The following is a 16,728-nucleotide window of genomic DNA, read 5'->3' as shown; positions in this document are numbered from 1 at the left end:
TATCCACATTGAGAGGCAACATCTATGCTTGTGTATCAAACAAATTATGCTCGGTTGCCCCTCCCCCCCAGTCCTGATACCCTAGACTACAGCAGGGTTGCCTACCCTCCCGGAATGTCCGGGAGGGTCCCAGAAATCGGGTCCCCCTCCCGGCCCCCCGGAAAGGACGGCAACCCTCTGGCATTGTCCTACCTCTCCGGCGGAGAGGGGGTCTGTGGGGGGTTCCGTGTGTCAAATGACGCGATCGTCTCACTTAAACCCTGCTCCCCGCAGTGCAATACATAAAATACCGGCATTGCACGGCGGGGGCGTGGCTAAAATGACGTGATCACTCTAACCACGCCCCTAAACAAGCATCATCGCCGTGGCTCTGCCCCCTTTTCCTCCCGGCTTTGGGCCCGCCCCCCTGCCATACTGAGCTGGCTGCTCTCTCCCGCAGCCAGAAAGTCGGCAACCATGGACTACAGCCTAATCAACCTATTGGTTAATCAAGCACTGATGCAGTCCAAGCAACCCACATATGCCTGTTAAAGCTTTACTATATCATAAACGCTGATGAGGACTACTGTTACCAGGTCTATCTGTTTCTGATACAATGAAGTTGTAAAGATAATATTGTCAGGAAATAGAATAGAGGTGGCAACCAATACTCTTCAAACTGGCAGAACATGTTGGGACTTGTAGTTCCCCAATAGCAGGGATGCCACAGGTTGTTATAAACAGATTTCAACTTCAAGCTAACTGAAAAATGTATTGCTAGTGATTACAGATGTCATTTTGGTTGTCATACATCATTTTTATATATTGAGGTGACTCTTTAAATTGAAGCCACTATGCAAATATTGATTATGCAATAAAGGCCCATATACAGTATAATAAAAAAGGATAATGTTATACTGCAAAGTGTTCCCATGTCTTATACTCCGTCTTCCTGACAATAAAACCATTAGTGAATCTCCTGGCCTTTAGCGATGTGTAATTTATTACATCACAGCTGGTAAGTGTAGCTCAGACTCCACTGGCCAGCAGATAGAACATAAGCTGCAAGTACTGACGAGTTAATGAAGACACGACTAACATTCTTCTTTCTTATTGGAGTGTGACCCCCTAAACCCACTGTTGATGGCACTCTCAGCAGGCAGCTCTGAATCTGGAAAACGGCACATACATATAATAATGGGAGTGTCATATTATGCAGATTTATAGCAGTGCATGTCATGATAGCCAGAAGGCACTTGGATTTATGATACCTTAATGTCTGCATCAATGTCCCAAGTGCCCCACACCCATCTACCAGCTGCGACAGTGTATCAAACCCAAACTGCAGCTGTGACACCCATTAAATGTTACACAGCCTGAGGGTACATGGGCAAAACACTTTGCTCTTGTTTGCTCGTGAAAACTTTAAGATTACACCTGTGCATACCTGTCAGCATTTCATATAGTAGGTGAGAAAGGTATAAAGGCTATACCAGAATCACCCCCAACAATGGACACATTACTATAAAGATTATCTTACTATGAGGCAGATGTATTAAGCCTTGGAGAGAAAGTGGTGATAAAGTAATCAAATACCAGCCAATCAGCTCCAAACTGTCATGTTACATGATAGGTTTTAAAATGACAGTTATGGGCTGATTATTTGGTGTTTTGCCTCTCCTCTCCTCTCTTAAGTATTATATACTATATATATATATCAGGGTTGCCGACTTTCTCATTCTCCTCTCCGGGAGAAGCCCGGAGAGGAGAGATTCAGTAGCCGCTCAGGGGGCGGGGCTTAAGCGTGACATCACTAAGCCCCGCCCCCATGCTGGTAAACCAGCAAATTCAGTGATCTCCGTGGAGGGGGCGGGGCTAAAATGACGCGATTGTGTCATTTTAGCTCCGCCCCCTCCTCTCTGAGACCCGAGGATCGCGGCATTTTAATGCCGCGATCCGGGGGACAGCAGGGGTCCCCCCTGAATCCGGGAGGGTTGCCCACCCTTCCGGGGGGCCGGGAGGGAGCCCCGATTTTCGGGAGACTCCCGGAAATTTCGGGAGGGTCGGCAACTCTGATATATATATCATACATCCACCCAGTGATGCTCTTGCTGTACTGCCTTTGGCAGTGTTGCTCTGTCCCCCATGCTATGCCCCATGCTGCTCCCATTGCAACGCCCTAAAGAGTGCCACTCTGTTACCCCTGCTCCGATAGCGAGTTGATCCGCCCCTGCTACTTTGGATCCATCAGGGTTTAAGGAGCAGAGGCCTCGTCATTGTGTGGGAGAGGAGCCTGTTATGGCGCCAGCTCACCTGTAGCGGTGCCAGCTAACCTGGTTAATAGTGGTGGATGATTCTTGGGGAGTGTGTGGGGACCCTAATGTGTGTGGGCCCCAGGATGACTGCACCTGTCAACCCTTCTATAATGCAGATCTGTACACACAAGTGTGAGCCATACAGTACATTTATATGAATGTATGTCTGGTAGAATAATGAGAAATAGTATTTGGGGACTATATACTAAGCCTTGGAGAGTGATATAGTGGATGTAGATAAAGTACCGAGCAACCATCCAGCTCCTGACAGTTGTCAAACACAGCCTGTAACATGGCATCTAGGATCTGATTGGCTGGTACTTTACCTCCATCCATCTTTATCTTTCTCCAAGGCACAGTACATACAGTAGACCCCTTACTTATTTGAGCTTATTGCAGAAGAGCATAGCTGTAAAAGGGAAATAGGTACGGCCCAGTGCCACTCCGTCCAATGCACTCATTAAACATTGACACTGAGGAATAGACTTTTTATATTAGGAAAGATAATTGATGGAATATTTTCTACTGGGGATAATGATAAAACCCCTCTCATACTTTTATTCATTTGACTTCAGTAATGCAGCTGAGCAGGATTGCTATACATTATTTGCTTACTATGCGTTTGTCCTGATAAGGTGCTTATATTCCAGATGAAAATCTGACATTGCAGAGGGGGGCAGAGAAGAGGGCAGAAGGAGGGGCACCCCCTCTCTCCTCCATCAAGATGACACACATAAGAGAATAAGACAGGACTCATTTAGACGTCTGGCTGGAATCAGAGCGTCCTTACTGAGTCCCTTTATTTCTATCCTGCTCACCGCCAGCGGCTTTCGTGGAATTAACATATACATCATGCCGGATTTTGCAGGAATTTGGAAAATGAAAAGCAGTGAGCATTTTGACGAACTTCTGAAAGCTCTTGGTAAGGCTGGCAAATAATTATACAGCACAACATCCTTATTGAAATCATATTACTGTATGTCTAGGATATTATATATCGTGGTAGAAGTCCTTGCCTTATTCCTATGTAAAGCTATGATTTGCTCATTAAACACAGGGAACTAAGATACTGATCTTAAGGGCTCCGACACTGATCTCCCTATTCTGCCTCCCATGTACTATAATACTATAATCAAGCACTTCTCTTTCACATTGTAAGTATTTCAAGGTTTATCACACACACACACACATCACACACACACACACACACACACACACACACACACATCACACATGCATATACTGTATATTTGTGTACCCTCTCATACACATACATGCATGCATATATATATATATATATCTCCGCACAATTTTAGAAAAGTATTTGCTGGGGTGCTCCATAAAATATTGCTGCAGACGTACCGCAATCCAATATAGATACAGAGTAATGTAGGGGTACACTCACCAGTGTTGCAGATGAGTTCAAAACTTCAATATTTTAATGATACCGAATAAAAAGTCTATAGAGACGTTTCAGTCCTATCTGAATCTTTTTCAAACCTTGACAAGGGTCCAAATACGACCAAAAATCTCTATGACTTTTTATTCTATGGGCAGTATTCAATGACAAAAATTCGCCGTGTTTCATGGCGAGTTTGTGCTTTTCACGCCGTGGAGAGAGGTTTTTTTTCTCCAAAGGCGAGCCACCCTATTCAATGTGAAATATTCTCCGTCTTTCTAAGTTATTCTCGCCGCCTCTCTCCGTGTAGAAATTCTCCATCTTTTGATGGAGAGCAGGAATGTGAACTTTTAAACTAAAAGGGTGTTTTTTTTAATTTTGGTGTCCAAAAATCATGTTTTTTTTTCTGTGAAGGGCCATGTTATTTTTATTCACGTGCCTATAGCACATGAATATATATTTAATTTTAAAAAAAATATTTTTTTACATTTTTTTTTTTTTTTTTTTTTTACACAGTGCAGCCAGCAGGGGGCCGGAGCGCTCGAGCCGCTCATTAGATATTCATATATTCACTGCACCCGAAGCACGTTCGGGTACAGTGAATACTGGGTCCCCCGCTGGCTATAGGGGGGGCAGCCTGTGCTGCCTGGGTCCAGGGGAGCCCTGCTCCCCTCCCCATATCCCCTACAGCAGCCAAGAGAGACTTTAATCTCTCTTGGCTGCTACGTCCCCCGGCTCCCTGACAGCTCCCTGCCGCGGACGCTCGTCCGCTGCAGGGGTTAAGACTCGCCGCGAGTGGCGGCGAGTCTTTAACACGTTGAATAGGGGGAGCAGGAGTGGCAGCGAGCCCTCCGGAACACGGAGAGTGCACGGCGAGCAAAAAAAAATGCTCGCCGTGCACGGAGAATATTTCCATTGAATACTGCCCTATATCATTAAAATATACCTGTAGTGTTGAAGTTTTAAACTTGTCTGCAAGACTTGTGAGTGCACCCCTATATTATGCCACTATGTGTAATTATTTAGCAATCTTTCTATTTACTGTAGATACATTTATTTTACTGTCCATTTTTAAATTAAGCTTACCTATCTCTTCACTTTTTAACATTAAGCCTTTTGATTTTTGATTTAATTTGACACTTTACCTTATGTACAATATGGCAAAGTGTCCTGTCTCTTAGGGGGGAAGAGGATGGGCAACTGTATATACTTTTAAAGATTGAAGAGTATTGAGGAACATTATTTGTGTTGAGAATTGAATATTCTGTACACAGGTAAAGGTGGCCATACATCTACATCGATTGTCCGATTGGGCTGGTTGGAACAAAAACCTGGTAATATCTGAATGACAGTTTTTGGCAGTTTTCCAGCATTTCAAAGCAAATGGTCAAGTGTCATTTGCACTCATCTATCACCAGGATTTTGTTCCAACCAGCCCCATCTGACAAAGGATTTGTAAATGTTTAAGAGAGCATAGAGTTAAGACCAGCATGTGAGAGAGCGTACAGTATAGTTAAGGGGAGCAGGTGAGAGAGAATACAGTATAGTTAAGAAAATCAAACGAGAGAGCACACAGCATAGTTGCAGGTGAGAGAGAGCATATAGTCAAGAGCAGGTGAGAGATCATAAAGGATAGTTTAAAGAGCAGGTGAGATAGCATATATAGTACCTAAGAAGAGCATATGACTGCATACAGTTAAGAAGAGCAAGTGAGAAAGCATAGAATATAGCAGGGGGTCTCAAACTCGGTCCTTTGGACCCCACACAGGTCACGTTTTTTCATGTCACCCGGCAGGTGCACAGGTGCATTCATTACTCATGGACACATTTTAAAAGATCACAGGAGGAGGTAATTATTTCACTCGATATTCTGTGAGGAGACCTGCAAAACATGCACTGTGTGAGGTCCTGAGGACCGAGTTTGAGAACCTGTGCAGTATATGTAGTTAAGACAAGCAAGCAAGAGAGAAACATTGTAGTTAAGATGAGCAGCTGAGAGAGCATATATAGTACTTAAGAAGAGCATATGACAGCATACAGTTAAGATGAACAGGTGAGAGAGCATACAGTATAATTAAGAAGAGCAGGTGAGAGCATATATGTAAGAAGAGTAAGTGAGAGAGCCATACAGTATAGTTAAGATTAGAAGGTGAGAGAGCATATATTGGGCCAGATGTACTAAGCTTTAAAAGTGATAAAATTGAGAGTGATGAACAACTAACCAATCAGCTCCTGCCTGCCATGTCACAGACTGTGTTTGAAAAATGTCAGGCAGGAGCTGATTGGTTGGTTGTTTATCACTTTTGAAGCTTAGTGCATCTGGCCCATAATACAGGTTGAGTATCCCGTATCCGAGTATCCGTTATCCAAATTATTCCGAAAACCATACATTCCAGAAACTTGAAAAAAATTTTTTTTTTTGCTATAAACTCACTGGGGACATTTGTAACAGCACTACTGGTGACATGATATGTAACTGGCAATATATATGTGCAAGAAAATGATTGCTTGGCATTCAAATTCAGTATCTGAGATAGTACACACATTTTGTTTCTGGTTTTGAAACCTTGTTTTTTAAACAAATAAAATATATTTGTGTGTATTTTATGTGGTAATAAAATATATTTGTGTGTATTTTATGTGTTTATACAGCATAAATGCAAGATACTTCAAAATACATAATTTAAATATTAAAATATTCCGAAATACGGAATAATCCGTTATCCAAAATTCTCCTGGTCCCGAGCATTTTGGATAAGGGATACTCAACCTGTACTTAAAAAGAGCATTTGACAGCATACAGTTAAGAAGAGCAGGTGATAGAGAATATAGGGCCTAATTCATTTCAGATATGATCGCAGGACACATTTGTTCTCAGAATGGGCAAATCCATGTGCACTGCAGGTGGGGCAAATGTAATGTGCAGATAAATTTACATACCTCCCAACATGACCCTCTCCAGGAGGGACACAATGCTCTGCTCGTGGACTTCCCTCTTAATTTATGATTTGCCATCACCTGTGGAGAAACACTTTTCTTATTAGTTAGAAAAATAAATGGTTTGTGCCAGCGCTTCGCTGCTTCAATAATTAACTACACGGTTCTCTTGATTTAATATTTAATAAAAAGTAAACATATAAATAAACACATATACATTTAATATGAAAAATAAAAAAATATTAAAAAATATTGAGGAAGCCGGCGGTGAATATTCCGGGGAAACGTGTTGAGCACATTCAAACTGGCTGACTTCATCCTTCCAAAAAAGTGACCGAGTTCATCTTCCCTTGATGTCCCTTTTTCAAAAAATACCTGGATACAAGCTATGGGTTACAGCACTTTCCCCAATTCATCCAAATAAAGGAAGATCGTCGCATGGGAGTCCTGAGCCTTTGAAAATATAAGGCACTGCAGAGCTGTCGCTGTTACAAGAAATCTGGCTACAAAATGTGACCAGAGACACTGGATGGTAATATATTTGTCAGCTTCTAACATCCCCCCATTCACAGGACTAGCTATAATGAAATCACACCTCAAAGTGATATACTACAAATGATTCACAAATACGACATATTTATTTGTAATATTTTTTATTTTTCATATTAAATGTATATGTGTTTATTTATGTTTACTTTTTATTAAATATTAAATCAAGAGAACCGTGTAGTTAATTATTGAAGCAGCAAAGCGCTGGCACACACCATTTCTTTTTCTACCTTAAAATATTAGGGTTCTTGACAAACCCTGTGCCAGCAGCTATTGATTGCGCAACACACACCACTTGGTTTTCCTATTAGTTACCCTGTTCAAAAACAGGTGATGGCAATCATACATTAAAAGGAAAGTCCAGCAGCAGAGTAGTTTGTCCCTCCTGGCATGGGTCATGTTGGGTGTATGAAATGAGATTTGGATGGGGTGTGTACAAACTGAAATCTAAACTGGACAGAAACAAAATAACTTCCCCAAATCTAAATCTCTCTGCACATATTACATTTGCCCCACCTGCAGTGCACATGGTTTTGCTCTTTTTGAGAACAAATGTGTCCTGCAATCAGGTCTGAATCAGGCATATACTCATACTTGCCTACCTGACCCTCTCCATGCGGGAGAAAATGCTCTGTTCCCAGTAGCGCACGCAGGGGGGGGGGGGGGGGGGGGTTTTCTGAGTACCCAGAAACCCCCCTAGGAGTCTAAAGTTTAAAGTTTAAAAATCGGCCCTTGGGAACCAGAGATATCTGACTTCAAAGCAGTGGTCCCCATCCAAGCCTGTTAATTGCTCTTCCCAGTCCGATATTTCAGTTTTTCTGAGGGTACAGATGTAGCGGGATTCATCTTTGCAGGGGATGGCGATGGCGTCGCCATCGCCATCCCCTGCCCCGCCGCCATCTGTATGTCGGAAGGGGACGCGCGCGCACAAGGTGCGCGCGCGTCACCTTCCGACGGTGCTGCCCTCGGTCGCCCGGTGCCCACACCGGGCGACCGCACCCCCCCACAGTGGCCAGAGGTCCCCCCCAGCCCTGTCGAGCGGGAGGCGGACAGTATTGCATCCGCCTCGCCGCCCGGATACTGAGACGCGCGTGCGTGGGGGACGCACGCGCGTCTCAGTCAGATAGAGGCGCCGTGTTGCTGGCGATCCGCCAGCAGCATGCTGCTGGTGGATCGCCAGCAAGGATAAGGCCTGCTACATCTGTATATTCCAAAAGCTGAGACTCTCCCACTTTGAAAGACACTATTAGCTTGTCTCTACTCTTCCCAGAACCAGAGGAATCAGCCTTCCAGCAGCTGGTTACTGCTCCAGCTCCACACACCTGGTATGTAGTTTTATATACTCTTTTGTGGATTGGTCTGCCTCCTGAACTCTGATCTCCTAGTCCCCAGTACCATTTGGTAGGTGGAATTCTCTAATTTTTAATTCCATTAAAATCTAAGAAATCTATTTACGGGAATTGATGATATCTGCAGATAAGCAAGCTATCCTCCCACCAGAAAATGATGAATAATAAGCCCACTCCACTATACACCCCTCCTCTGCATATTAAACATTAATAATTTATTTTTTATTATTATTATTTATATACATTTGGTCTATCTATAATACTTTAACTGACCCGGAATATACTGGGTCACCTAAGTGTCCATCTCCGTGCTTTGCTCCGCCCCTCTGAAAACCCCCTTCTGAAAATCCTGCGTTTGCCACTGGTTCCTGGACTTCCCTGGTAATGTATGATTGCCATCACCTGTGGTGACACACCTTTACCTAGCTCCCCACAGGTGATGGCAATCATACATTACCAGGGAAGTCCAGGAACAGAACATTTTCTCCCGCATGGAGAGGGTCAGGTAGGCAAGTATGCATATACTGTAGATACGAGCAGTTGAGAGCATAATGTTAAGAAGAGCAAATTAGAGCATAAACAGTAGTTAAGAAAAGGCAGTGGGAGAGCATACAGTATAGTTAAAACTGCATTTAGGTCTATAGTCATTAGGTCGACCCCACTAGGTCGACTGGCAGGAAGGTCGACCTGACTTAAGGTCGACATGGGCCAAGGTCGACATGACTTAAGGTCGAATTTGCATAAAGGTCGACATGAGGAAGGTCGACTGGTCATAAGGTCGACATGGGTTTTTCACTGTTTTTTTATCCGAATGTCGACACAGTCGACATGGACACAGTTGGCAATGAGAATCGGACGCTCGCTATGCTTCGGGCACGGTGCCTCGCTGCGCTCGGCACACTATTTTATTCTCCCACCACGCCCTAGTGGATGGTAGGGCATGAAATACCGCCTGTCGGCACATGTCGGCTCAAAAAACAGTGAAAAACCCATGTCGACCTTATGACCAGTCGACCTTCCTCATGTCGACCTTTATGCAAATTCGACCTTAAGTCATGTCGACCTTGGCCCATGTCGACCTTAAGTCAGGTCGACCTTCCTGCCAGTCGACCTAGTGGGGTCGACCTAATGACTGTAGACCTAAGTTCATTCTAATAGATGACCGCATCCCGTTAAAACAGGGTTCGGACAACGGGTCTACAGCAAAAAAGTAAACAACCATTAGGTCGACACCATTAGGTCAACAAGCAAAAAGGTTGACATGCAAAAAGGTCGACACAAGCATTAGGTTGACAATGTCTTTTCACTGTTTTTTGAGCCAACATGTGCCCACAGGCGGTGTTTCATGCCCTACCACCCACTAGGGCGTGGTGGGAGAATAAAATAGAGTGCCCGAAGCATTGCAAGCACAGCGATGCTAGGTGATGTGGTGCACTTCAAACTGTGTCCATGTCACCTGTGTCAACATTCGGGTAAAAAAAAAGTCAAAAACACCATGTCGACCTTTTGACTTTCGACCTAATGCGTGTGTTGACCTTTTTGTATGTCGAACTAATGGTGTCGACCTAATGGTTGTCTACCTTTTTACTGTAGACCCCTTGTCCCAGTTCCGTTAAGATGATGAACATACAACAGCAGTTAATAGGACCAGGTCTGAGAGCATATAGGTAAGATGAGCAGGTGAGAGCGCATACATAGTAATTAATAAGATCAGACGACAGCATATTTGGCCTTATTCTAGTCCACTCTTTCTGACAAAATCCTTCTTAGATGGACAAAACCATGTGCACTGCAGGTGGGGCAGATGTTACTTATGCAGAGAGAATTAGATTTGGGTGGGGTTTTTCTTCAAAGTGAGATCTATATTGCAGTGTAAAAATAAAGCAGTCAGTATTTACCCTGCACAGAAACAAAAGAACTCACCCAAATCTAATTCTCTCTGCACATTTTACATCTGCCCCCCTGCAGTGCACATGGTTTTGTCCATCTAAGAAGGATTTTGTCAGAAAGAGTGAACTAGAATAACCCCCATAGTTAGGAAGAGGAGGTGAATGAGCATACAGTATAGTTAAGAATATATAGATATGTGTGATATATGTGATAACATTTTAGGTAGATATATGGCTTTCAAATCTAGTTTAGAAAATGTCAACAGCTAAGTCATAAAATTAATGGGTCCTTTCGACTAGTGACTATATTTTTCAGTCCGTTACTAATTAATATTAATTTGTTAATTTGAAGTCTTTGTATATATTTAGTTGGCTACAGTATGTTAATAATAATAAAAATGCATGTGTTTTAGGTAGAATCACATCCAAAGTAATGTAAAAAAAAAATTATATTCAGCAAAATCATGAATACATGGGGTGCAGATCATAGGGTCAACAGTGTGTATGTCGAGTCAACAGTCAATAGGTTGACCCCCAAAGGTTGACAGATGCAAGGTCGACGTAGAAAAAAGGCAAGAAATCAGGTGCACAGGAATTAGGTAGGCAAGACCTGTCAACATGGACCTCCAATTAGTGTAGCGCCTCTGCTCACCAGGTTTGCTCTGTTACTGCTCCGCTTGGCACACCTTACCATTCCCAGTTGTGAACCTTTTCTTGTGTTGACCATTGGCATTTCGACCTTTAGTTTGTATAGACCTTTTGTCAATAATTACCTAGTGTATGTTGACCATATGGTGTCAACCTATTGACTGTCAACCTAGATACTGTTCAGCTACAGTATCATCCAGATCCTGAATATTATGTATCAGAGAACATTGTAAATCCAGCCACAAACATATTATAAAAAACTGCGCGCATAACTAACATAAAGAAAACAAACACAAATAGCATCCATATAGTGTAGAGAATCTTGATATGTTCTGGATTTAATAACTAATTTCAGGCACTTATTAAAATATGATTCTACTGATAGATCTGGCAAGTCCCACTATTACTGGTAAAAGGTAGTGCATAAACCTACCTCTAACAATGACTTATACCCCTTTTAGACATACTACGCAGGAATTACCTGGCATTTTGACTGCTGGGTCATTTTTCCGGGTGCAGCGTGCACCCTTTCACACTTACAGCAGCAAATTACGGGGTGAAGCAGTTCTACCTGGTAATTTGCTGAAAAACCCGGGTTTTCTTATGTCTGAAAGGGTCAACCCAGGTCCTAAATCCCGGGTCCTCAACCCAGGTAAAAAGAAGGGTCGGAGACCCGGGTTTTAACACCCGGGTTGAACCTTTCAGAAATACCAAAATCCAGGGTTGATGCGCATCCATGTGCAAAAACCTGGGATTTTGGAGTATGTCTGAAAGGAGTATAACAGGGCCTACACACGGGGCGAGTTCAGGGCATTCTCCAAGCGATCTCACAAGACATGTACACCATGCTTCTCACTGCATTATATTTTCACTCAGGGGGTTATTCTAGTTCACTCTTACTGACAAAATCCTTCTTAGATGGACAAAACCATTTGCACTGCAGGTGGGGCAGATGGTACTTGTGCAGAGAGAGTTAGATTTGGGTGGGGTTTTACTTCAAAGTGAGATCTATATTGCAGTGTAAAAACAATGGGTACTTGTGTATTATAGCGGCGCCCCCGATGTGCATCGCGCAATGTTTATATCGCATCGCATGGCATGCATCGCATGGCATACGATGCGATGCGACGCGATTTTTGCCCCCTATGCGATGAAAAATCGTATAAGCACCATAAAGGGTGCTTTTAAGCACCCTAATGGGTGCTTACAATGTGAAATGCACCCCCACGCCACCCCCCCACTATAAACGTGAACCCGAAGCGTGGCGAGCGCAGCGAGCCCGCGAGGGGCGGCGGTACGCGTCCTCCGACCTTTTCATACCCCCACTATCCACGTCGGCGTGGAGTTGAGAATAGAAAGTGTGGCGAGCCACCGAGCCCGAAGCGTGGCGAGGGGACGCGGATACCTTCACAGGTATCGGAGTCCCCTCGCGGGCTTCACAGGTATCCGCGTCCCCTCGCCACGCTTCGGGCTCGGTGACTCGCTGCGCTCGCCACACTTTCTATTCTCAACTCCACGCCGGCGTGGATAGTGGGGGTAAGAAAAGGTCGGAGGACGCATACCGCTGCGCTCGCCACGCTTCGGGTTCACGTTTATAGTGGGGGGGGGGGGGGGGTGGCGTGGGGGTGCATTTCACATTGTAAGCACCCATTAGGGTGCTTATACAATGTTTAATCGCGTCGCATCGCATTGTATGGCATTGTATGCCATGTACAATGTAATACAATTTTAAAATTGTATGACATTGTACAGCATCGCATACCATCGTATGCCTTATGGTATGCGATGCGATGGGCGCCGCCAAAATACACAAGTACCAAACAATGCAGCCAGTATTTTCCCTGCACAAAATCAAAATAACTCACACAAATCTAATTCTCTCTGCACATTTTACATCTGCCCCCCTGCAGTGCATATGGTTTTGTCCATCTATGAAGGATTTTGTCAGAAAGAGTGAACTAGAATAAGGCCCTCTATGTCCAGTTGGATAGTTAAGTATGAAAAACCACCTTTTTTCAAAACTCACGTCGTCCTTTTCGACCCTAGGCGTGTGTCGACCTTCTGACAATGTCGACCATCCTTAGGCGCCGACCTCGTCACTGTCGACCATTAGTGATCAACCTAGTGACTGTCGACTTAGATATTTGTCTTCCCAGGGACATATAGGCAAGTTGCTCCTTATCGGAGCTGGGGGTATGCCTGCACACTAAGGAGAGATTATATATTATATGATCCGTAGATCCATTCCCCACATTTATTAAATTAGTTGGCGGGGGTGCAGTTCCCAAACAGTAAAGGTTTAAGCATTAACAAAAGAGAAAAAGGACTGTTATTTTTGGAGCGCACTTCAAACGCAAACAAGTATACATAAAATTTAACTTTTAATATGTCATATTCTAAATAATCCCATTGTAGGATATGATGGGAGGCCGCAGTGAATTTATAGGGATTAAAATCACATATACAAACATATATACACACAGATGGTGTTTTAGTGAACAAATAGAGGAGAAAAGTGATCCTAAGGAGGTGGAGTGCCTCCAAGTGGTATTTTGCCTCGAAGTGGAGTGGGGTGACCAGATGTTGTCCTGAGAGGATGATGTCCCAAGGAAGGTGAAGGGGTGTTCTATATTGAAAGCAAACTTGCTCTGTCCCACAGGAAGCAGTATGAAATCCCGGCGGTCGGGATCCCGGCGTTCAAAATCCCGACAAGGGCACCCCAGGAGGGAGAACACCCCAGGAGGGAGAAAGTGTCGGGATTTCGGCGGTTGGGATTCCGGCGTCGGGATTCTTAACGCCGGGATCCCGACCGCCGGGATTTTAACTGCATCCCGTCCCACAGGGTGTTAATTAGAAGCTGGTGTCTGGTAGGGTAAAAGCACTTTACGCGTTTCGCTGCTATCTGCAGCTTTCTCAATAGTGACTTATTCATTATACTGACCGTGTTTAAAACACAGGCAGTTGTGATATTACTTTGAATTTATGGTGATTATAGAACATATATAGGACAATGATATTTTGTTTGGTACTTCCTCATCTTTGCGGTCACAGCTTATGCTACTGAACTTACGCAGCGTAACCCGCACCACCATGGGTCCACACCACCCTCCTCTGTCCACACCACCATCTATTACCTTTAGTACAGTTGTGGTGAGCGAAGCGAGACACCAAGCCTGAAGCATGGCAAGCGAAGCGAGCCCGGGAGGGGACAATGGTGCTATTCTGAAAGCGGCTCATATAACTGGTGTAAGCTGTGGACGCAAAGATGAGGAAATACCTTTTGTTTTTATAATGTTATAAAGTATAAGAAATAAAGTGAATACAGGTGACGATTTTTATATAATTGAACAGGTGTTAACGCTATGCTTAGGAAGGTAGCAGTGGCTGCAGCTTCCAAACCCCACGTTGAGATTCGTCAAAATGGAGATCAGTTTTATATTAAAACATCTACCACAGTCAGAACCACAGAAATCCGATTCACCGTTGGAGAAGAATTTGATGAGGAGACTGTTGATGGCAGGAAGTGCAAGGTAGGTTTTCTTTACCTACCCCAAATCAGTACATAAATATTATTTACTGGAGCAATTACTATTATACACATTGGCCTAGGATGGACCCACCATGTTAGCAAACATTAGATGATGGAACAAATCCAAACTATGGAATAAGGGCTTATACAGCACGGATACGTTGCTGATATGCAGAAATGATGATATCCCAAGGGCACATGTGGCAGGTAATCTTTGTCTTTATGGGGGAAATGTAATAGGATGAGAGAATTAGAAAGTGAGAGATTTGGTAAGAAATCTCCAGTTTTTTAAAGCTGCAATCATTAACACTTCAAAAGCAGACTGGTTTTGCAGTGTAATTGATTGCCTCTTTAAACAAACAGGGAAAATTACCAAATCTCTTACTTTCTGATTCTCTCACCCTATTACATTTCCCCCATAGTATATGTATAGGGAGAAAGCAAAGCTCCTGAATAAAAGAGGGCTAATTCATAGCTGTATGAACACCCAATGTTTTACATATACAATGGTTGTGCGGATGTGCAGAACAGGTCTTGCTTGTGGTGTTGCTTACAGCCCTTTGTCAGACACAGCATGATTGCATTTTTGGGCACACAACTAAGGTCGACATGCATTGGGTTGACCATTGAAATTTGACATGGGCTTAGGTCGGCACCTTAGAAGGTTGACTTGGGTTTAGGTCGACAGGGTCATTGGGTCGACACAAGCATTAGGTCGACATGGGGTTTCCCCGTTTTTTCCAGAATGTTAACATGGACACAGTATCCATGCCACGGGTTCCCTCGCGTGGCTCGCTGCACTCGGCACACAATTTTATTCTCCCTCCATGCCCTGGTGGATGGTAGGGCATGAAATACCGCCAGCCGGCACATTTAGGCTAGAAAAAACCCTGGGAAAACCCCATGTCGACATTACCCAATTCTTGCGGATGTGCAGTTCCTTACAGTTATAAATAAGGGCCATTTTACGCTAAGAGGGTGACTCAGACTTGCTTGTAGTGGGCCAAATTCACTCCCTAGTTCAATTTTAGGGCACACACTCGCCGGGGCGTTTGCTCCAGACTGACTATTAGTGGACGGGAGAAAAATAATATGCAAATATACGCAGCCTAGCAAACCGCTCTGAATCAGGCCCATAATGTGCTAAATATGTTAGATTTCAGAAGAAACAATATTCTAATGTGAGGATTGGAGCGGGGCTGTTCATCAGATATAACATATAACTACAAATACTTCATGTATATTTGTGGAGAAAAGTATTCAGGGCCAGCACCACATGGTGGCTGTACTTAAACCGGGATGTGTGTACCCGGCAAGCTAACGATGTCGACATTTTTATGTGTTGACTTTTCCCATGTTGACCCTTTTCTCGTATTAATGTTGACCTTTTGGTGTCAACCTATTGAATGAAGACCTAGACATTGTCAGCCATTCGGATCCCGTTGCGCTGCAATATAATTGGCGTAATCAGTACTGTGTCATGCACGTAACCTTATTAATAATACCTTTGGATGGCTTACTAGCGTAACAATGCAGCATTTAGTGCCAACAATCTACTGTAAAATAAATTTCAGCAAAAATGCCACTTTATTATCAACCATTCTTTAATGACATTACTTCCCACACATGGAGAATACTTATTTTAATTATTTGGATAAGTCCCATAAAATAAATTTGAAATAATATATTGCCCACTTAATGTAAGACAGTAAGTGGTGGAAGTGGAAGCGCATTAACGTAACACACACACAGCAGTGGCAGTGGCAGGGAATGAACTGGACGCGGTACAGCTGTCAATGGAAGTACATTAGTATAACTGATGATACCCGTAATGGGCTACCATGAGGTGTATTATTCTGCAGCTGTCACATTGAACGTGAATTGGCTGCATGATTGCATCCCAGACATTACACAGTCCACCTGATGTACACTTTATTAACCCTGACATTGCACGGCATGACCCTATGATTTATATGGCTATCTCCCATCTGCCTTCTTTACACAGTCCAGAGCAAGAGATGTGGTGGATAAATCAGAGCACCCAGTCTGCAGGAAGGGTACAATACTAATGATGCAACAGAGCAAATTAGTCATCATGACACATTAGGATATTTGCCAAGGAAATAGTGTGACT

General features: G+C 43.6%; 1 protein-coding gene across 1 annotated transcript in view; it reads left to right on the top strand.

Annotated features, from left to right (window-relative positions):
- The first annotated feature begins 2,878 nt into the window (after positions 1-2,878).
- Positions 2,879-16,728, top strand: part of CRABP1 (cellular retinoic acid binding protein 1) — a 50,239-nt gene continuing 36,389 nt past the window's right edge. The window contains exons 1-2 of the mRNA XM_083179735.1: positions 2,879-3,216; positions 14,417-14,595. Of these exons, the coding sequence (XP_083035861.1) occupies positions 3,147-3,216; positions 14,417-14,595 (249 nt within the window). The 5' untranslated portion in view covers positions 2,879-3,146. The remainder of the gene's footprint in view (positions 3,217-14,416; positions 14,596-16,728) is intronic.

Source organism: Crinia signifera, chromosome 4, assembly GCF_055691185.1.
Source record: "Crinia signifera chromosome 4, ASM5569118v1, whole genome shotgun sequence".
Taxonomy (NCBI): Eukaryota; Metazoa; Chordata; class Amphibia; order Anura; family Myobatrachidae; genus Crinia; species Crinia signifera.
Note: the sequence above shows the minus strand (reverse complement) of the source record. Positions and strands in the feature narration are given on the sequence as shown.